The sequence below is a fragment of the Engystomops pustulosus genome, chromosome 11 (genome assembly GCF_040894005.1).
Source record: "Engystomops pustulosus chromosome 11, aEngPut4.maternal, whole genome shotgun sequence".
Taxonomy (NCBI): Eukaryota; Metazoa; Chordata; class Amphibia; order Anura; family Leptodactylidae; genus Engystomops; species Engystomops pustulosus.
In genome coordinates, this window is record NC_092421.1 from 30,127,938 (window position 1) to 30,144,443 (window position 16,506).

Below are 16,506 nucleotides of genomic sequence, written 5' to 3' on the forward strand. Positions count from 1 at the left end.
ACTTCTTTCACCCAATATCAGCTAAGCGGTTTGAACATCACCATACATAAAGTATGATTAAAAACTACATTAAAATACAACATATACACCTAAAACCTATATACAACAGCACATTTTCAGTTGACAGTCGATTTCTTACCTCCCATCAAGTACATTTTAGTTATTTTTTTTCTTTCGTTTGGGTAGATAACTTTAACCTGGCATTATTACTTTTTTTCACACACATGATTTTTGGTGCTTATTCCTCCTCCATTGTTTTTCCTATGATATTATTTGAGTACCAGGGGCCATGTTATATGTGTGGGTCAGCTAACTGATAACCGATGGGTTATTTTTTAAGGTTTGTCTCCAAATTACTTAAATGTTAATGGTTATGATATTGTATGTTGATTGCATATTTATGTAATGTTACTAATCAAATAAAGATGGTATGTTTTATACCACCAAGGTGTTAGTTTCTCTTTGTAGGTTTTGTTAGAGCATTGTAGGTATATAGTCTTTTATCTATATTTGTCATTTATGGATGAAAATGCAACATGAGATTTTTGGACAAATTTGAACAGTTGCTTTCCTAACATGTGGTTAGAAAGGGGGATTGTGGGATCAGATCTTAAAGGGGTTTTCCCATGAAGGAAATTTCTCAAATCTTAATCCCCTATTGATGTTACACAATAAAGATAATTTTAAACCCCCAAGATTCAGGAGTGTAGGCTGGAACTCCCTTAAGCAGACACTGAATGATTCATCTGTGCTATAAGATGCTGTGTGCTGACAATGTTCTTAGATTATCATGGCACAGGTTTATCTACACTTTCATTTAGCTTTTGAACATTTTACTAGAAAAAGAGACATGAGATAGTTCAGAGATAAGAGATGATGAGATCCATGAGATGGATATAAAACACAATGACACTCTCAGCTCTGCTAACTCAACTATAACACACACACACACAGTAAGCTTTGCTATATGCCGGGTAAAGACCTTATCTTGCCAGTAGTTAGTAGATTAAGTCTCTGCACCTTGCTTGCTGGCAGGAAGTGTCTGTGTCTAAGTTTGTCTTGAAATGCAAAGGGCAGGGGCAGAAGGCAGAGAGCACTACAGTTGTGCAGACAAGTGAAGCTATTTATGATATTAATCCGACCATAGTCAGGAGATTTACGGTTGGATTCAGTGGCAACTAAAAAGGTAAACACTAGGACTTATAGGGACAGGTTGGAATTATATCTGTGAATGCTGTATTTTTGTTAAAAACAGTTAATTAGAGAATGTGTTATTTTGTTATCATGAGTATATTTAAGAATTTTGTCTTCATAGGAATACCCATTTAAGTCTGTAGGTGGATCCTAGGCTACAACTGTAATTGTCCTGTAACTGAAGGACTCTCTCTCCATTTGCTCCTCACAATGTGTAGCTATCACTGGCCACCGCTACTTAGCGCCAGTATGATTAATGACATAAAATACTGTATTAGCAGTCTATAATAGATTTAGATCAATAAAGATAGAACGTAAGTATAAAAAAAATCATACACGTAAAAATTCCAAGTCTGAACCCCATCCTTATGCTCTCATTCAGGATCCCCACCAATTTGATGATCTATCCTAATCATAGGTCACCAACATCAATAAACAGAATTGACGCTTGAAATGGATGGTGGTAAATGGTTAGACCTCCACTAGCACTGCCATAGCTGGCATGTAACTCTCCATTGATTGGAATGTGTTACTGGTTGATTAACCTTGAATCTGTCATTATTATAAAAAGCATGGAAAACCTCTTTTACAACAGAACAGCACAACATTAACACTAAACTAGCAAGAGTGAAAGAAACTACTGTAAAGTTAAGCTAAAAATTATGAGGAGCAAAGAGTGGACAACTGGGACTTATTCCGAGATCTACGATATTCACCTGTGTTCCAACTTCTTCCGACTTATACACATTGCTTTCTGATATCCATGGGCTATGCAAACCTTATGCCGACTGCATTTCACTTTCTGGCAAGGGTCCTTTGTGGTGTCCAGACCTGGAATGAGAACAGTATGTTAACAGTATAAAAGTAATATCAAGAAGGTTTAAGGGCTTTATAAATATTAATGTAGAGCAATCCCTTCTTATAAAAAAGAATGATCCTGTGGCTCTAGAACATGGTGCAACCTACCATAAATCCTGAGCTAAGATTCATCCATATAAATATTATATATGTATAATATCTGTATTTAATATCATTTACATTTAATGGAATGTCAATGAAGATATTAAGTATGGAGAGAAGCATTATTATTCCAAAAGTGCAGCTAAATTGATCATTTGAAAAACATCAGATTTGTGCATTTCAATCTAATTATAGGTTCTTATAGCTAGTTAAGTACTTCATTTAAACCATTTGGTCCTTCACCTTGCCAGGAAAGTACCTAAAGTCACATGGGCATCATCAGCAAACGAGTCACGGTGTCATCCTGATAAAGGATGATCAGTTCTGCCTCCATACCGGCTCTCAGGGGCGTTGCTAGGGTAACAAAAGATCTGGGGCACGGGCCCCAATACATAAACCCTCACTTTATAATCTCCCCTCACACAGCATTATACCCCAGACTCTGGTTAATATTCCCAATTATGGCCCCACTCCGTGTTGAGAATGATACTTTACATCACAACCCTCACTTGTGGCTCTGACACTTAGTAATGTGGCCTGACATGTAACAATGCCCCTCAGAAATAGATTCCCCCCACACAATATCCCAAGACACTCAGTAATAGCCCCCCCCCTGACACTCACTTTTAACCCCCCTCTCATTCACTAATTACCACCTTACATTAACCTCACATTCACTAGCCCCAACTAGCCCCAACAGTTGGTAAAAAGCCCCACACTCAGTATTAGACCCTGAAACTCACTAATACCTTCCCACGCACTCATAACCCCTTATATTCAGTAATAGCCCCACTCACTAATAGCCCCCACATTTTGAAATAAGCCCCCACACTCAGTAACAGCCATCCATACTAACTATTAGCCCTCCATCCATTCAGTAATAGCCCCATCACTTATAGCCCCCACATTTTGTAATAGCCCTCCCATACTCGTTTTTAGCCCTATACACTTGCTATTAGCTCCACACACTCACTAATAGCCCCAATATTTTGTAATACTAATAGTCCCCACACACAGTAATAACCATCCACTCACTCATAGCCCCAGTCCACAATTTATAATAGCCCCAACCCCCACTCTCACCATTAGCCCCCATATTTAGTACAAGCCCTGACATTCACTTATAGCCCCCATATTCAGGAATAGCACTTAATTCTTTTATAGCCTTCCCCTAAATCATGGATAGCTCCCACCCCACAGTAATGCCCCCAAAACCCCATACAAACCACTAATAGTCACTTCTCTTCACTTGTCCTCTTCTCGGTGTGTGTGAAGAGAGAGGCGACGTGACGTCACTACATCGCATCACAGGCTCCGGCTGCTACAAGGAGCTGCTTGAAGCAGGAGATTCGATGCCATTGCCTCCTGCAGATCCATGTAATCGATGGATCTGCTGTGCGCTCTGTAGTGGAGCCGGATGCTGCCGGCTACCTGGTCCACTACACTAATCATCTCTGTATGCATTCAGAGGATGAAAATAGAGATCATTGTGGAGAGAGCCGACGGACAGGAGACAGGGATATTCGGGGCTCTGGTCAAAAGACGCGACGTCTTGCCGGCTCTATTGGTTTAATGGTTTCATTTAACAATAAAAAGCTATGAAATCAGTACTTCAATAGCTATAAGGACCTGGTATGAGGTAAAAGGAAATCAACCATCAAAATCCAGCATGATAAGCAGGGGCACAGGCACATAGATCCAGGCACTGTGACTGTGGTAATTTTCTTATATTTGTTATGCATTTAAAATGCTTAAATGGTAATGAGCCTAAGGGGCTTTGGGGGTGTTTCCAGAGCCCCTCAGTGCTGCAGATTCACAGGCGGAATCACCTCCTTACCTCCTGCTGTTCTGTTCATTGTAACAGCCTGTGAAAATCATTAAGAGGGTAACTATCATTAAGAATACCGAATGGAGCCCCTCAGGCTCATTAGCATAATTTTAGGAAGGAGGAAAACATGGAAGCCATGGAAAACAAATATTAGAAGATTATAAGAGACAGTGCCTGGATCTATGAGTAAGTGTCCCTGGTTTATCATGGTGGATTTTGATGGTAGATTTGCCAGTATAAACAGAAAAGTAATAAATGAGTTGCAAGAAACCTGAAATTATACTACAATTAACAATAATGACTGCACTATGATACTAGGAAAGCCATAACATTACCTTCATCTCCTGGCTGGTTGTCTTCCCAACTCTTGATGTAGTCATCCTGTGAAAATGAACATACCATTTATTAAGTAACATAGTGGTCAGAAATGTATTCATGTAAAATATTTATTAAAGTGAATTATACTCTATATACAAAACTTATAGGTGTACAACTCCCCAATTGCTGTGACAGCTGGGAGTCTGTTTTGAAAAATACAGTAGAAAAATTTTAAAAACAAGGACTAAAAAATTGTATTAAAACGTAAAAGCTCAAATCACCCCCGTTCCTTACAACTGCTATAAGAGTAAACAAATTGAATTGTAAACTTGTTAGGTACCGTCATGTCCCAGAATGCCTGATCTTTTAAAATATTATAACGGTTATTCCAGGCAGTGAATCCCCTAATGGAAACAAGCCCCCAAATGTCTACATCGGGGGCTACATTTTTTTCCGTTTTCCAACACATAAAAATTTTAATAAAAAGATTAAAAGGTTGTACGGTCTACTAAATGCATACATAACCCATGAAGTCCCCCAAATGCAATGCAAAGTTGTCTCATCCTGCAAAAAATGAAACCTTACAGAGCTCCATACACCTCCTCCATAAACAATACTTCCACATTAACTGGTCGGAGGAGCAGTGATGTAACTACATGAAGCAGCCATAGCAGCTGGATAGAATGGAGAATGTGCACCATTATATACATATTGTACAGCATAATATGTATAGAACAGTGCACATCTTCCACAGCATAAATCAGCATCTCTGATAAGAACTGTCAGGGGAGAGGGAGGGAACAACAGAACAGGACTAGGTTTCTCTCGTTTCTAATTCCTGCCAATCAGTTCCCCCATGTAGTCAACAGCCTGTATGCATGATCATGAGTGTATAAATGTGTACATATGTGTGAGTATACAAATATGTCTATTTTACGAGCATGTATGGGGCCCAATTCAGAAGTCTGCTGTGGAGCCCCACCTCTCCTAGTAACGCCCCTTTGGAGGTGCATACCAAGTATATCCTCATATATTCCTCCACTCAACACATGAACCACGTCTCCTCCAGGCAGAATGGGAAAGTTTACCAGAGTAATTTCATATGGGAGACCCTATTAAGAATGGATTTAAAGGGGTATTCTGGGAATATGAACGTCTGATACAAAAACCCATAATGCTATAAATAAATGAATATAACAAAGCTCAATGTCATTCGTCACATAATGGAGCTTGAATAGTATGGTTTTAAGATTCACAAAATGTTATGGCCTCTGTAAGGTAGGTGAAGTTATCACCAAGATGGACGCCACTGGAAACTACAAATCCCATGATCCTTTAGTTCTCAGTAACTCCTCCTTCCTGTTATGCTCTGCTCACAGTGATAATGTAACAGACTGTCCTGCTCTGTTACCATAGTAATGATGTGTAAATGCCATCACTGTGCATTACCTTACTGAGATGACGTCTCAACACTGGCGATAATGGATGCACTGCAACCTACCAACTACAGCCAAACACAGTGATGATCACATGACCTGCCCAGGTGCAGGACATGTGATGTGGAAATGTGACCAGTGGCCATCTTCTGTCCTGTGTCTCCTCCATGCAGAGAAAATCACAGGACTGATTAACCCCATAGTGCAAAAAGATGTACCTGTACGTGTTGTTGTGTTGGGGGGAATGGGCTGAGCCCTCCACATAGTCACCAAATGTTTGCTTCACAATGAAGCAAATACCCGCCGCTAACACCCGTGATCGGTGCTAGCAATTCAATTAAAAATTCAATAAAAAGTGATGAAAAGGTCATACAGTCCTAAAAATAGAAGCATTGAAAAAGTCATCAAAAGTCGAAAACAATGACACCACCCACAGCTCCGTACAGCAAAGTTTGAAAAAGTTATCAGTGCCAGAAGATGGCAAAATGAAGAATTCTTTTTTGTACAGGAGGTTTTAATTTTTTTAATGTATGAAAACATTCTAAAACCTATACAGATTTGTTATCTCCGTGATACCCAATGAATGAAGCAGACCTGTCATTTGGGGCGCACAGTGAAAACCGCACAATCCAAGCCCACAAGAAATGGCACAAATGCGTTTTTTCATCATTTGCACTGCATTCAGAATATTTTTTCCTGCTTCCCACTATACGGCACAGAATATTAAACACCATCATTATGAAGTGCAATTTGTTATGCAGAAAACAAGCCCATACACAGCTCATTACATGGAAAAATTCAAAAGGTGTAGATTTTTGAAGGTGGGGAGTGAAAAATTAAAGACGCAAAAACAAAAAAGGGCCTGGTCCTTTAAGGGGTTACAAAACCAGTGGCATTTTAATTCTTCATTAAAGTTTATGTCCACAGCATTTTTCTGCTAAGCGGAGCAAAATTTTAAATAACATAAATAACAAGTAATTACATATTTGCTTAAATTTTAAGGACCCTTTTCTATATGAATTATGCTTCTTCCTGGAATATTCCTATAAGTACCACTACATTACAAAAAGTCAAGTGTATTAAACTTGTGGCATAATAAAGAACTCCCTAACAATACAATAAGTGACCCAGCCACATCCATAACACAGATACTCTTCAATATTTCATCCATGATGTTAGATTACTATATTTGGAAATGACATAGAGAACATGAAGAAGCTGCAGTCCAGTGACTTCAATCAATGAGGCAATTTTGGAAAATACAGACAATCACCAAAGCCTATTGCCTGTCTGCTAACTAGCTTGTCCAACCCTTCAATGTAACCTTTAGGCAATGAAAACATCACATCTGATTATTTACATAGCAGTAACAATAGACTCTAAATGTTATTATCATCGGGTTAAGAGATGTTCCAAGCCTCTACATTCTCATAAGAACCTTAATGGAAGTCTTGATTTCTGAGAACTATTATCTGAGGCGGAGGTAATTGTGCTGATCTACAATCTGCTGCTGACCTGCCCCAAAGCATCCGTAACATCCATAAATCATAACTCAATGGAACAGAGTGCTCCTGACATCCAGCAGATACAGCAAGATTCCTACTGGTGCCCTGGCACATTATTTTTGGTTTTCTTTATAAAGCTACTACTAACTGCTCAGGGCTTCTACAGTGCAGAATAATGTGATGTACACATATATAAGTGATATCTGCCCCTCCAGGGTCTTACTGTTCTCTACTTTTCACTACTCTGCTAAGTAGTTTTGGCCCAATGCCATATTACTATGTGGTGATCTCACAATAACTACTGAAATGCATACAAAATAATTTTTTTTTTTTTTTACAAAGCTGTACATTTTTTGTCTTATGTTTTTATACTTTAATTTGTTGTATTTTAGAAGAGTCAGGGTTGGGGTGGGGATAATGTATCCCATTCCAATGCTTTGCAGGTGCCTTCCCCAGCCCCCAGTTTCTACTTCCTAGTCCCTCTGAACATACAGAGAATACCACAAATGGGTCACAGCCATGACCAGTGATTGGCTGAACAGTTATTTCCTTTTTAATGGAAAGGGCCATCATAAAAATTCTAAACCCTTTGAGGGGTTCACAGCTTATGATATCCCTGTTTGTTAGAGGCATTCTATGGAAATCAAGTTCTCACAATGTGTCATTCTGATAGGAATACCAGTTATTCACAGTCATCTGTTGGTAAACCTTCCAGTGTCAGGTTTCCCTGCAGCACCCCCCAGAGAAAATTAAATGGCTTTTCATGTTGGCATTCAAATTTAATTGATATACAATATATAATTTCTTCAATTACATGTTATTAAAAAAATGTCTTTGTGTGAAGATGATTTTCCACAAATGTAGCCATGTTGTCCCTTAGAAACGACATGGTTGTCCTTGGATACCACCACCCCTGCACTCTTGCAGCAGTGGCCAAAAAAGCACTATTGATGCCTGCACGGCCACCTTGTTTCGGGGTTCATCACCACGGGATAGCTGTTGGACATAATATCAAATCTTATGGGAACTGGATTTTTGGGATATATTTTAATTATAAGTTAAAGGTTAGTTGGCGTTGGTTGACCCTAAGAAAATGGGTTTACATAAGCCTGGAACATTTAATTTCAGTAAATTCATTTTTTATGCCAAATATAAATATTGTCACTAAAAGTAATACTGATGGAATACTGATGAAATACTGATGCATATGCTCACTCTCTTTTAGGGTTCATGATGTCTTTCATTTCTGACATCGGTATGCTATCAATTAGTTTTTTCGCATACTGATCGTTTTCTGCTCACATTTCTGTTTTTTTTCACGGATGTGCAGACTGTGTGGAAAACCGACATCCATAGAAGTCAATGGATCCGCAAAACAATGTACGGCACTTAAATGACATCCGTATGTGGTCCGTTATTTCTCACAACTGGGCAGAAAGTAGATTTGAAGGACATCCATTTTTTTATGCAGATGTAAAAAAAATATGAATGTGGATACAATATGGACTGCACACATATCACATGTGTTTTCTTTTTTCTTCCTGCATCCATTGAGTTCCATGGTCTGTTTTTGAGAAAAAAATAGTGCATGCAGCAATACTGCAGACATCTGAACAGACCCATACAAATCAATGGGTCAGTACGCTAACGGATAGCACATAAATGTCAAAAATTGTCTAATTAGCTGAAAAACTGGAAAAAACTAGGATGTGTAGTGTTTTTCAAATAAGGATGTGAAATATGGACATGTAAATAGTAAAGGAGATTATTATGAGAACAATAATTATACAAATTGTAAATATGTTTGTCTAAAAACAAGCCAAAAACTTGGCGCTGATGTTAGTAATTTTCCTCCCATGTGACCCACGGATAGAGCCGACCATCCATCTAGACTGTGACCTTACAACATCCAGTTACTCCCGGTGAATTAAAATGCAATCTCCGCAGGGAAAGAATGCCTAGCGTTTGATAAATGTTACGTGCTGGACAATACACATACAGGAAGGAAAACAATATCAGTGTGTTATGAAATGTTTGCTTTTATCCCAAGTTATTTCTCTTTCTACCTCGTAAGCCGGCTCTGATTGGGCTTCTATTCAGACCTGCGCTGGTTTATGTCCCTCAGTGAAGACATGACTTTTAATAAATGTCACAGGCTCAGTAAAATATGCTCAACACTGTGAAGAATAGTGAGGGATGGCGAGAGCAAGAGAAATGAGATCAGCAATAGCAGCACGAGGTGCCAAAACATCTGTATAGAAATATACAAGTAATATTACAATAACATGACACCAAGGCACAGCAACACTGTCACTCCTCATAAGAAATAACATGCAAGAATCTGTGTTAGATTTTATTGTGTAAATTGCTGACTTCACACCTGAACTTGCGACTGAGTGCATTAAATGGTGGATCACAATTATGTTATCTAGAAGGAATCTATGGCTAAAAAAAAGGATAAGGAGGGCAATTCGTAACCAGCAGTATCAACTATTCCTCCATTGTCAAGTCCCAACTTGTTAGAAATTTAATGTAGTAAATATATATAATAATAATAATAAATAAATATATATATATATATATATATATATATATATATATATATATATATATATATATATATATATATATATATAGTTCGTAGAACAGAGCATGCAGTGAGAGCGCCACAAAACTGGCAGAAACGCTATAGTAAATGTCCCCCACTGAGTTCAGCATTACTTTAAAGCAAGACTTCCTTGGTCTGAAGGAGGAGCAAGAAGGTGAGGACAGAGCTGGATTATCATTGGAGCTGCTGCCCCATCATTCTTTTTGTTCAAAAGGACCCTAGAGGGAAGCTACAATGACAATTAAGATTTTTCCATTCTTTTTCCAATGGTATTGGTTTCCTCAAGATGATAATATGATTGAAAGATGTGGCAGAGCAGGGGACAATAAGTTGCTGATTAAATAGTCGTGTCTACACTTTGTGATAAAAAAAAGGAGGTTTTGGCTGTAGTTCAGGCACTCGTCCTCTGCTCTACACATTTTCAGTATAAATTTTGCACACGATGGGCCAAATTTATCTAAACTAGTGCAATACGTACTATGTGCAGTTTACCTGTGGAGTGTACCGGGGGGCGCCAGATTCATCAAAACTGGTGCAGGGTCTTCACTAATCATTGCTCTGGAAGTGTGCACCATTATTTTGTTTCACTTTGTTCATAATGCAGAATAGTGGCGCAGGCAGAACTGTGGCGCGCGTCAGTAATAACTGTGCCGTCCCTAAAGGTGCACATTTTTCTGTCTTGTCGGACACAGTGCGACCGCAACACAAAACTGGCGCAGACACTTTATAAATACATGTGCAAGCAGTTTGCACGTACTTTCTAGTGCAAACTCAGAAAGAAAACCGTACGTAAACACTTTAATAAATGTGTCCCAATGTTGCTTTAAGCTACAGACCTTTTCACTTGGCCGTGGTCATTGCAGAAAAAGGTTCCAAAACAAATATACCTAGTACAAGATGTAACATGTGCAGAAAACTGATGTATTTAGCTCTATCTATAAATCTCCCCCAATATATCTATATACTTTCATGAATGCATTACAGCTATGAATGATGTTTGGACCATTGTCTGATCTGGTGTTCACGTGCCATTTATATATATAGACATAAGCTGTATAGAAACTCATTACAAAATAATTGCTGTATAACTACATATCATTACGGTCTGTACAATGTACGGTGTGTATCACAAAATGATCCAAAGGATGAAAGTCAATGAAAATAATAACCAGCAGCATGAAACATGAACTGCAGAATAAGTCAATAGATATCTGTTTCCAGTCTTTTCAAACACGTTGCATATATTAAGGTAAAGGCACATCTGCATCCATTTTTTTGCTGTCTAATCTTTAGAAAAATGATTATTAAAATTATCCAAAAAAAAAGTAATATGGGGGGGGGGGGGCGCTGGGTAGCATCCAGTAGGGTTTGAAATCCATAATGTATTATTCTGCATGCATTCAATATTCTGGACCAATAACAATCTACCAGATATTTGCTATATTTATAGGGATGGTCAGGATCACGCAACCTGAAAGGGCTTTGGATGAACACCAGGATCCATTAAAACAAGTGATTCTTATTGATTACGGCAAGTGCTGCATAATGCTGTAAGGAAATGAATATTAGAATTGATATATAGCAGCAAGTTGTTGGGCGCCATAATATAACGCCCTAAGAAGTCTATGGGACCCTTTTATTTCCTAACTAAATTGGACCAAGTGATGACATCTATGGCTGCAGTGTATGGAGCCATAAAACATGTTGTTACTACAGCAAGTAAACCCTGCATAAAGCTCGGCTGCATTTATATGGCTGTATCCTGAATCCAGGTCTGATTCGTTGCATCAACGCCATTGTTCTTGGGTTGCAATTCATTTTCTATGACATCATGACATCAGTGCTCAGTATAACCCGCGCTCCTTGTATATCTGCAGTCACATTTCACCCAGTGTTTTACTACCTGCTCGAGCTTGTTATTGCTCTAGCAACATACTTAAACACCAGTAAGATCATAGCATTTCTGCTGCGATAGGTTATTGATTGGCCACAGAGCAGCTGTTACAATGTCAACCTGTTCATCCATAAAATATTGCCTGCCCGCTCTCCGAGGACACATAAGTACAAGCTGAATTTGGTTTGGATATTACGTGGAATGTGGTAGATACTTTGCTGTAATGGCTGTCGTGTTATAAAGAGTAAAGAACACCTTGTAAAATACTTGTCTTTTTTATCTATTCTACTACCTTCATAAATAGTCTTATACACATGACTTTAATTTTTGACATTCCGGAACTGTTATATTACATATTATACAGTTTTCTGAACCAGGGCTAGAGACCTATCTTTTGCTCCATAAAAACAACAGGACACATAAAAGCCTGTAAAACCTACTATGTAATTACTTTCCATCCTACTGAACACATTTTGGTGATGACATCAGTGAACCCTTTAAAGCTTCTACCATTGCATATTAGATTAAATATGGCCTAACAAAATAACAGACATGTAATAAAGACTAAACAGACACATATATAGTTCATATGATTTTAGGTGTTTTCTTCTGTGTTCTCTATTCTGTTCCTTCCTTTTGTTTATCAATGTGCAAGCATAGCCTTAGACAAATTGTTCTATCTACTCTATCATGTCCTGTTTCTGATTCTGGAATATATGTATCTGAAACTCCTGGCAGGGAATATCCATGTGGAAGGGATAAAAACATAGAAACGAGACTGCACAAGATTCAAGTGTAGGGGGTTAAAAAAAACCTTAATGAACTATTCTGCCCTAAGACAGAGAGATGCCTTCTCGGTCAGGCCTAAAACTTAACTTTTAATAATTGAGTAAAATTGTAACTTAAACTAAATTCACACACATTTTTAAAACTGCAGATGATGGTTGCAGATTATTGTATGGTGTCGCCTGTGAGGTGAGTATCAACTCAGGATATATTGTATGTTAGTCGATCCCTGCAGTGATCGTACTCATTTGCAACCACACACTTGCGCTTAAAACACAGTGTGTGTTTTAAGCCCAAGTGTGTGGTTGCAAATGAGTACGATCACTGCAGGGAACGTATAATGGAACGTATAATGATATATCTAAGACCTAAGGCAAAGTGCAGTACTATGACTGTGTATTTTATGTCGACCTAGGAGGGTAATACTTATGGAAGCACAATTTGTGTGGTTAATATACACTCACCGGCCACTTTATTAGGTACACCTGTCCAACTGCTCGTTAACACTTAATTTCTAATCAGCCAATCACATGGCGGCAACTCAGTGGATTTAGGCATGTAGACATGGTCAAGACAATCTCCTGCAGTTCAAACCGAGCATCAGTATGGGGAAGAAAGGTGATTTGAGTGCCTTTGAACGTGGCATGGTTGTTGGTGCCAGAAGGGCTTGTCTGAGTATTTCAGAAACTGCTGATCTACTGGGATTTTCACGCACAACCATCTCTAGGGTTTACAGAGAATGGTCCGAAAAAGAAAAAACATCCAGTGAGCGGCAGTCCTGTGGGCGGAAATGCCTTGTTGGTGCCAGAGGTCAGAGGAGAATGGGCAGACTGGTTCGAGCTGATAGAAAGGCAACAGTGACTCAAATCGCCACCCGTTACAACCAAGGTAGGCAGAAGAGCATCTCTGAATGCACAGTACATCGAACTTTGAGGCAGATGGGCTACAGCAGCAGAAGACCACACCGGGTGCCACTCCTTTCAGCTAAGAACAGGAAACTGAGGCTACAATTTGCACAAGCTCATCGAAATTGGACAGTAGAAGATTGGAAAAACGTTGCCTGGTCTGATGAGTCTCGATTTCTGCTGCGACATTCAGATGGTAGGGTCAGAATTTGGCGTCAACAACATGAAAGCATGGATCCATCCCGCCTTGTATCAACGGTTCAGGCTGATGGTGGTGGTGTCATGGTGTGGGGAATATTTTCTTGGCACTCTTTGGGCCCCTTGCTACCAATTGAGCATCTTTGCAATGCCACAGCCTACCTGAGTATTGTTTCTGACCATGTCCATCCCTTTATGACCACAATGTACCCAACATCTGATGGCTACTTTCAGCAGGATAATGCGCCATGTCATAAAGCTGGAATCATCGCAGACTGGTTTCTTGAACATGACAATGAGTTCACTGTACTCAAATGGCCTCCACAGTCACCAGATCTCAATCCAATAGAGCATCTTTGGGATGTGGTGGAACGGGAGATTCGCATCATGGATGTGCAGCCGACAAATCTGCGGCAACTTTGTGATGCCATCATGTCAATATGGACCAAAATCTCTGAGGAATGCTTCCAGCACCTTGTTGAATCTATGCCACGAATAATTGAGGCAGTTCTGAAGGCAAAAGGGGGTCCAACCCGTTACTAGCATGGTGTACCTAATAAAGTGGCCGTTGAGTGTAGTTTAGGACAGTGGTGGCAAACCTATGTGGACAGTCTGTGGACACCCAGGCCGTCACTCAAGCTCAGAGTTCGCAAGAGGATGAGTGATTTAAGGCTTCTTCCTGCAGTCCTGGGTAGCCCCAGATGTGCTGTGTGGGGAAATATTTCATAGGAGCACTTCCTGGGCTTCCTTGGACTTTAGGAGGAGCAGGGATGTATGGACAGAGCTGGATTATCATTGATTTTTTATATTATTCCTCAAGATGCCAATACTATTGAAAGCTATGGCAGACCAGGGACTAATCAGTTTCTGATTGAATTACAGTGTCGGCACTTTTGGGCCTCTAAAAGGTTCACCATCACTGTTATAGGACATGCAACTCTACTGTACATTTCCACGTCATGCATGAATTTATTTCTTAGTGGGCCCAATATCTGAAATAAGGCAGACATAGAACCATATTTACATACTCAGTAGCTGATGGGGACTTTATTAGCCGCTATAAAGTCTCCTAGTCACAGCTCTGCCATGTTCCAGAGGCCTTACAATTAAATCCCATTCATTATTGCTAAGTGATATAACTATTACCAAACTGAAAAGTCCTTTTACCACCTTGACAAAATGTGCATTGTTCTCAATAGTGTAAGGTCCTCTAGTGAAGGCTCCTATCCCGCTGCCCTTGCTGAATCTGACTAATTTACCCATTCACAAGGGAATTATAGATCTGATTAGAGCAGCTCTGATGTGGATGTAATTAAACACCCACAGCAAGATTTTCCGAAGAAGCCAAACGCTATCTGATCCAAAAACAAATGTGGTATCTCAAATTGCTAAAAAGATTTAAGAGTAAAGCTGAAAAGGTTTGCATTAAATAAGGCTCTAAAGTTAATTAAGGGTTAAAGTATGATACCGACAATTCCATCCCACCAGATAAAAGAAGGATGTGTATTCTGCTAGAATCTTATTTTTCTACTTTATTACTCTATTGTTGTGTTCCTGTTGTCTACAAGTATGTATGTATTCAAGTAGTCAAGTGTGGATCTTAAAGGGGTTGTCCACTTTAAGCACATTCGAGCAAATAATTGATATTGTTTGTGTCATAGAGAGTTATAAAATTTTCCAATACGCTTTCTGTACCAATTCCTCTTGGTTTGCAAGATCTCTGCTTATGGTCATGTAACAGGAAGCTTCTTCATTTACTTCCTGTAGATAAACACCAATCCATGGTCATGTGATGTCACACAGGTGCACGGCTCGTAATATATCACACATTGTAATCAAAGCTGTGTAATGCTATCAGGTTGTGCACCTGTGTGACATCACATGCCCAAGGGCCGGTGTTTATCTACAAGAAGTAAAGCTTCCATTAGAAAGAGAGCAAACAGGGATTTAGAAAAATTGATACCGGAAGTATATTGGAAAATTGTATAATGTTGATAATTTGCTGTAATTTGCTTTAAGTGGACAACTCCTTTAAGGTAATCATCACCAGGACCCTAAATGCCATCATCCATGAATAATAACCACACAACCACATGACATGTATTACACTACCAGGGAGCACACTGCTTTTATATCTCCAGTCTGTTATGAACAAATATCAGTATTACTCTTGTGGGAAATAAATGAGAGATGGAGTATCCATCTATTGCCATTTCGAGCACATGCCATGGCCATGTCATCTACTGTCACAGTCCAAGGATCTGAAATGCTTTGCTTCTTGTACAAATTATTTCTACTGGCTGAGATGATATCTTCTTTTCTTTGATGGTGTTGACAACATATTTCTTGAGTTATTCCACATCTATCAATCCTCAGCTATCTACTTCTTCCTTTTAACCTCAGGTAAAGTCTTATTTTAAGATGCGTTTTTGTGGCATATGAATTCCATTACTAAAGTGGTTTCCATATATAAACGCCGATGCTGTAAAGGTCGACTTCTAAACTTCTGCATTTGGCTGTCTTCCAAAAATAAATCCTTTTCAAGCAAAGGTGAATTAGGAGTATTGCACTAAAAATAACAACCAAGAAATAAGATACTGACTGGTCATACACAAGACATTTGTCATATGTAAACCCTGAAGTTTGGGGAGGGCTTTGGAATTTTGGATACTGAGAGAGGCATCCTGAGGTGGAGAGAGCCTGACTTCAGTGCTGAACTCTCTGCCTCCCTGACTTTTTACAACCAATTCACATCTCACTTCACAGTTAACTTTCTGGATGATGCCACTATACTGGAGCATAACAGAAACATGATCTGGAAGTTCTATTGACTATTCTCAGAATGTGAGACCCTCCTGACCGCTGTCCTGGAGA

The 16,506-nt window shown here is 39.1% G+C and overlaps 1 protein-coding gene across 1 annotated transcript in view; it reads right to left on the reverse strand.

Annotated features, from left to right (window-relative positions):
* SPOCK2 (SPARC (osteonectin), cwcv and kazal like domains proteoglycan 2) overlaps positions 1 to 16,506 on the reverse strand; it is a 98,665-nt gene that overhangs the window by 18,969 nt on the left and 63,190 nt on the right. The window contains exons 2-3 of the mRNA XM_072129989.1: positions 4,318 to 4,363; positions 1,911 to 2,025 (exon numbers count right to left, since the gene is read on the reverse strand). Of these exons, the coding sequence (XP_071986090.1) occupies positions 1,911 to 2,025; positions 4,318 to 4,363 (161 nt within the window). The remainder of the gene's footprint in view (positions 1 to 1,910; positions 2,026 to 4,317; positions 4,364 to 16,506) is intronic.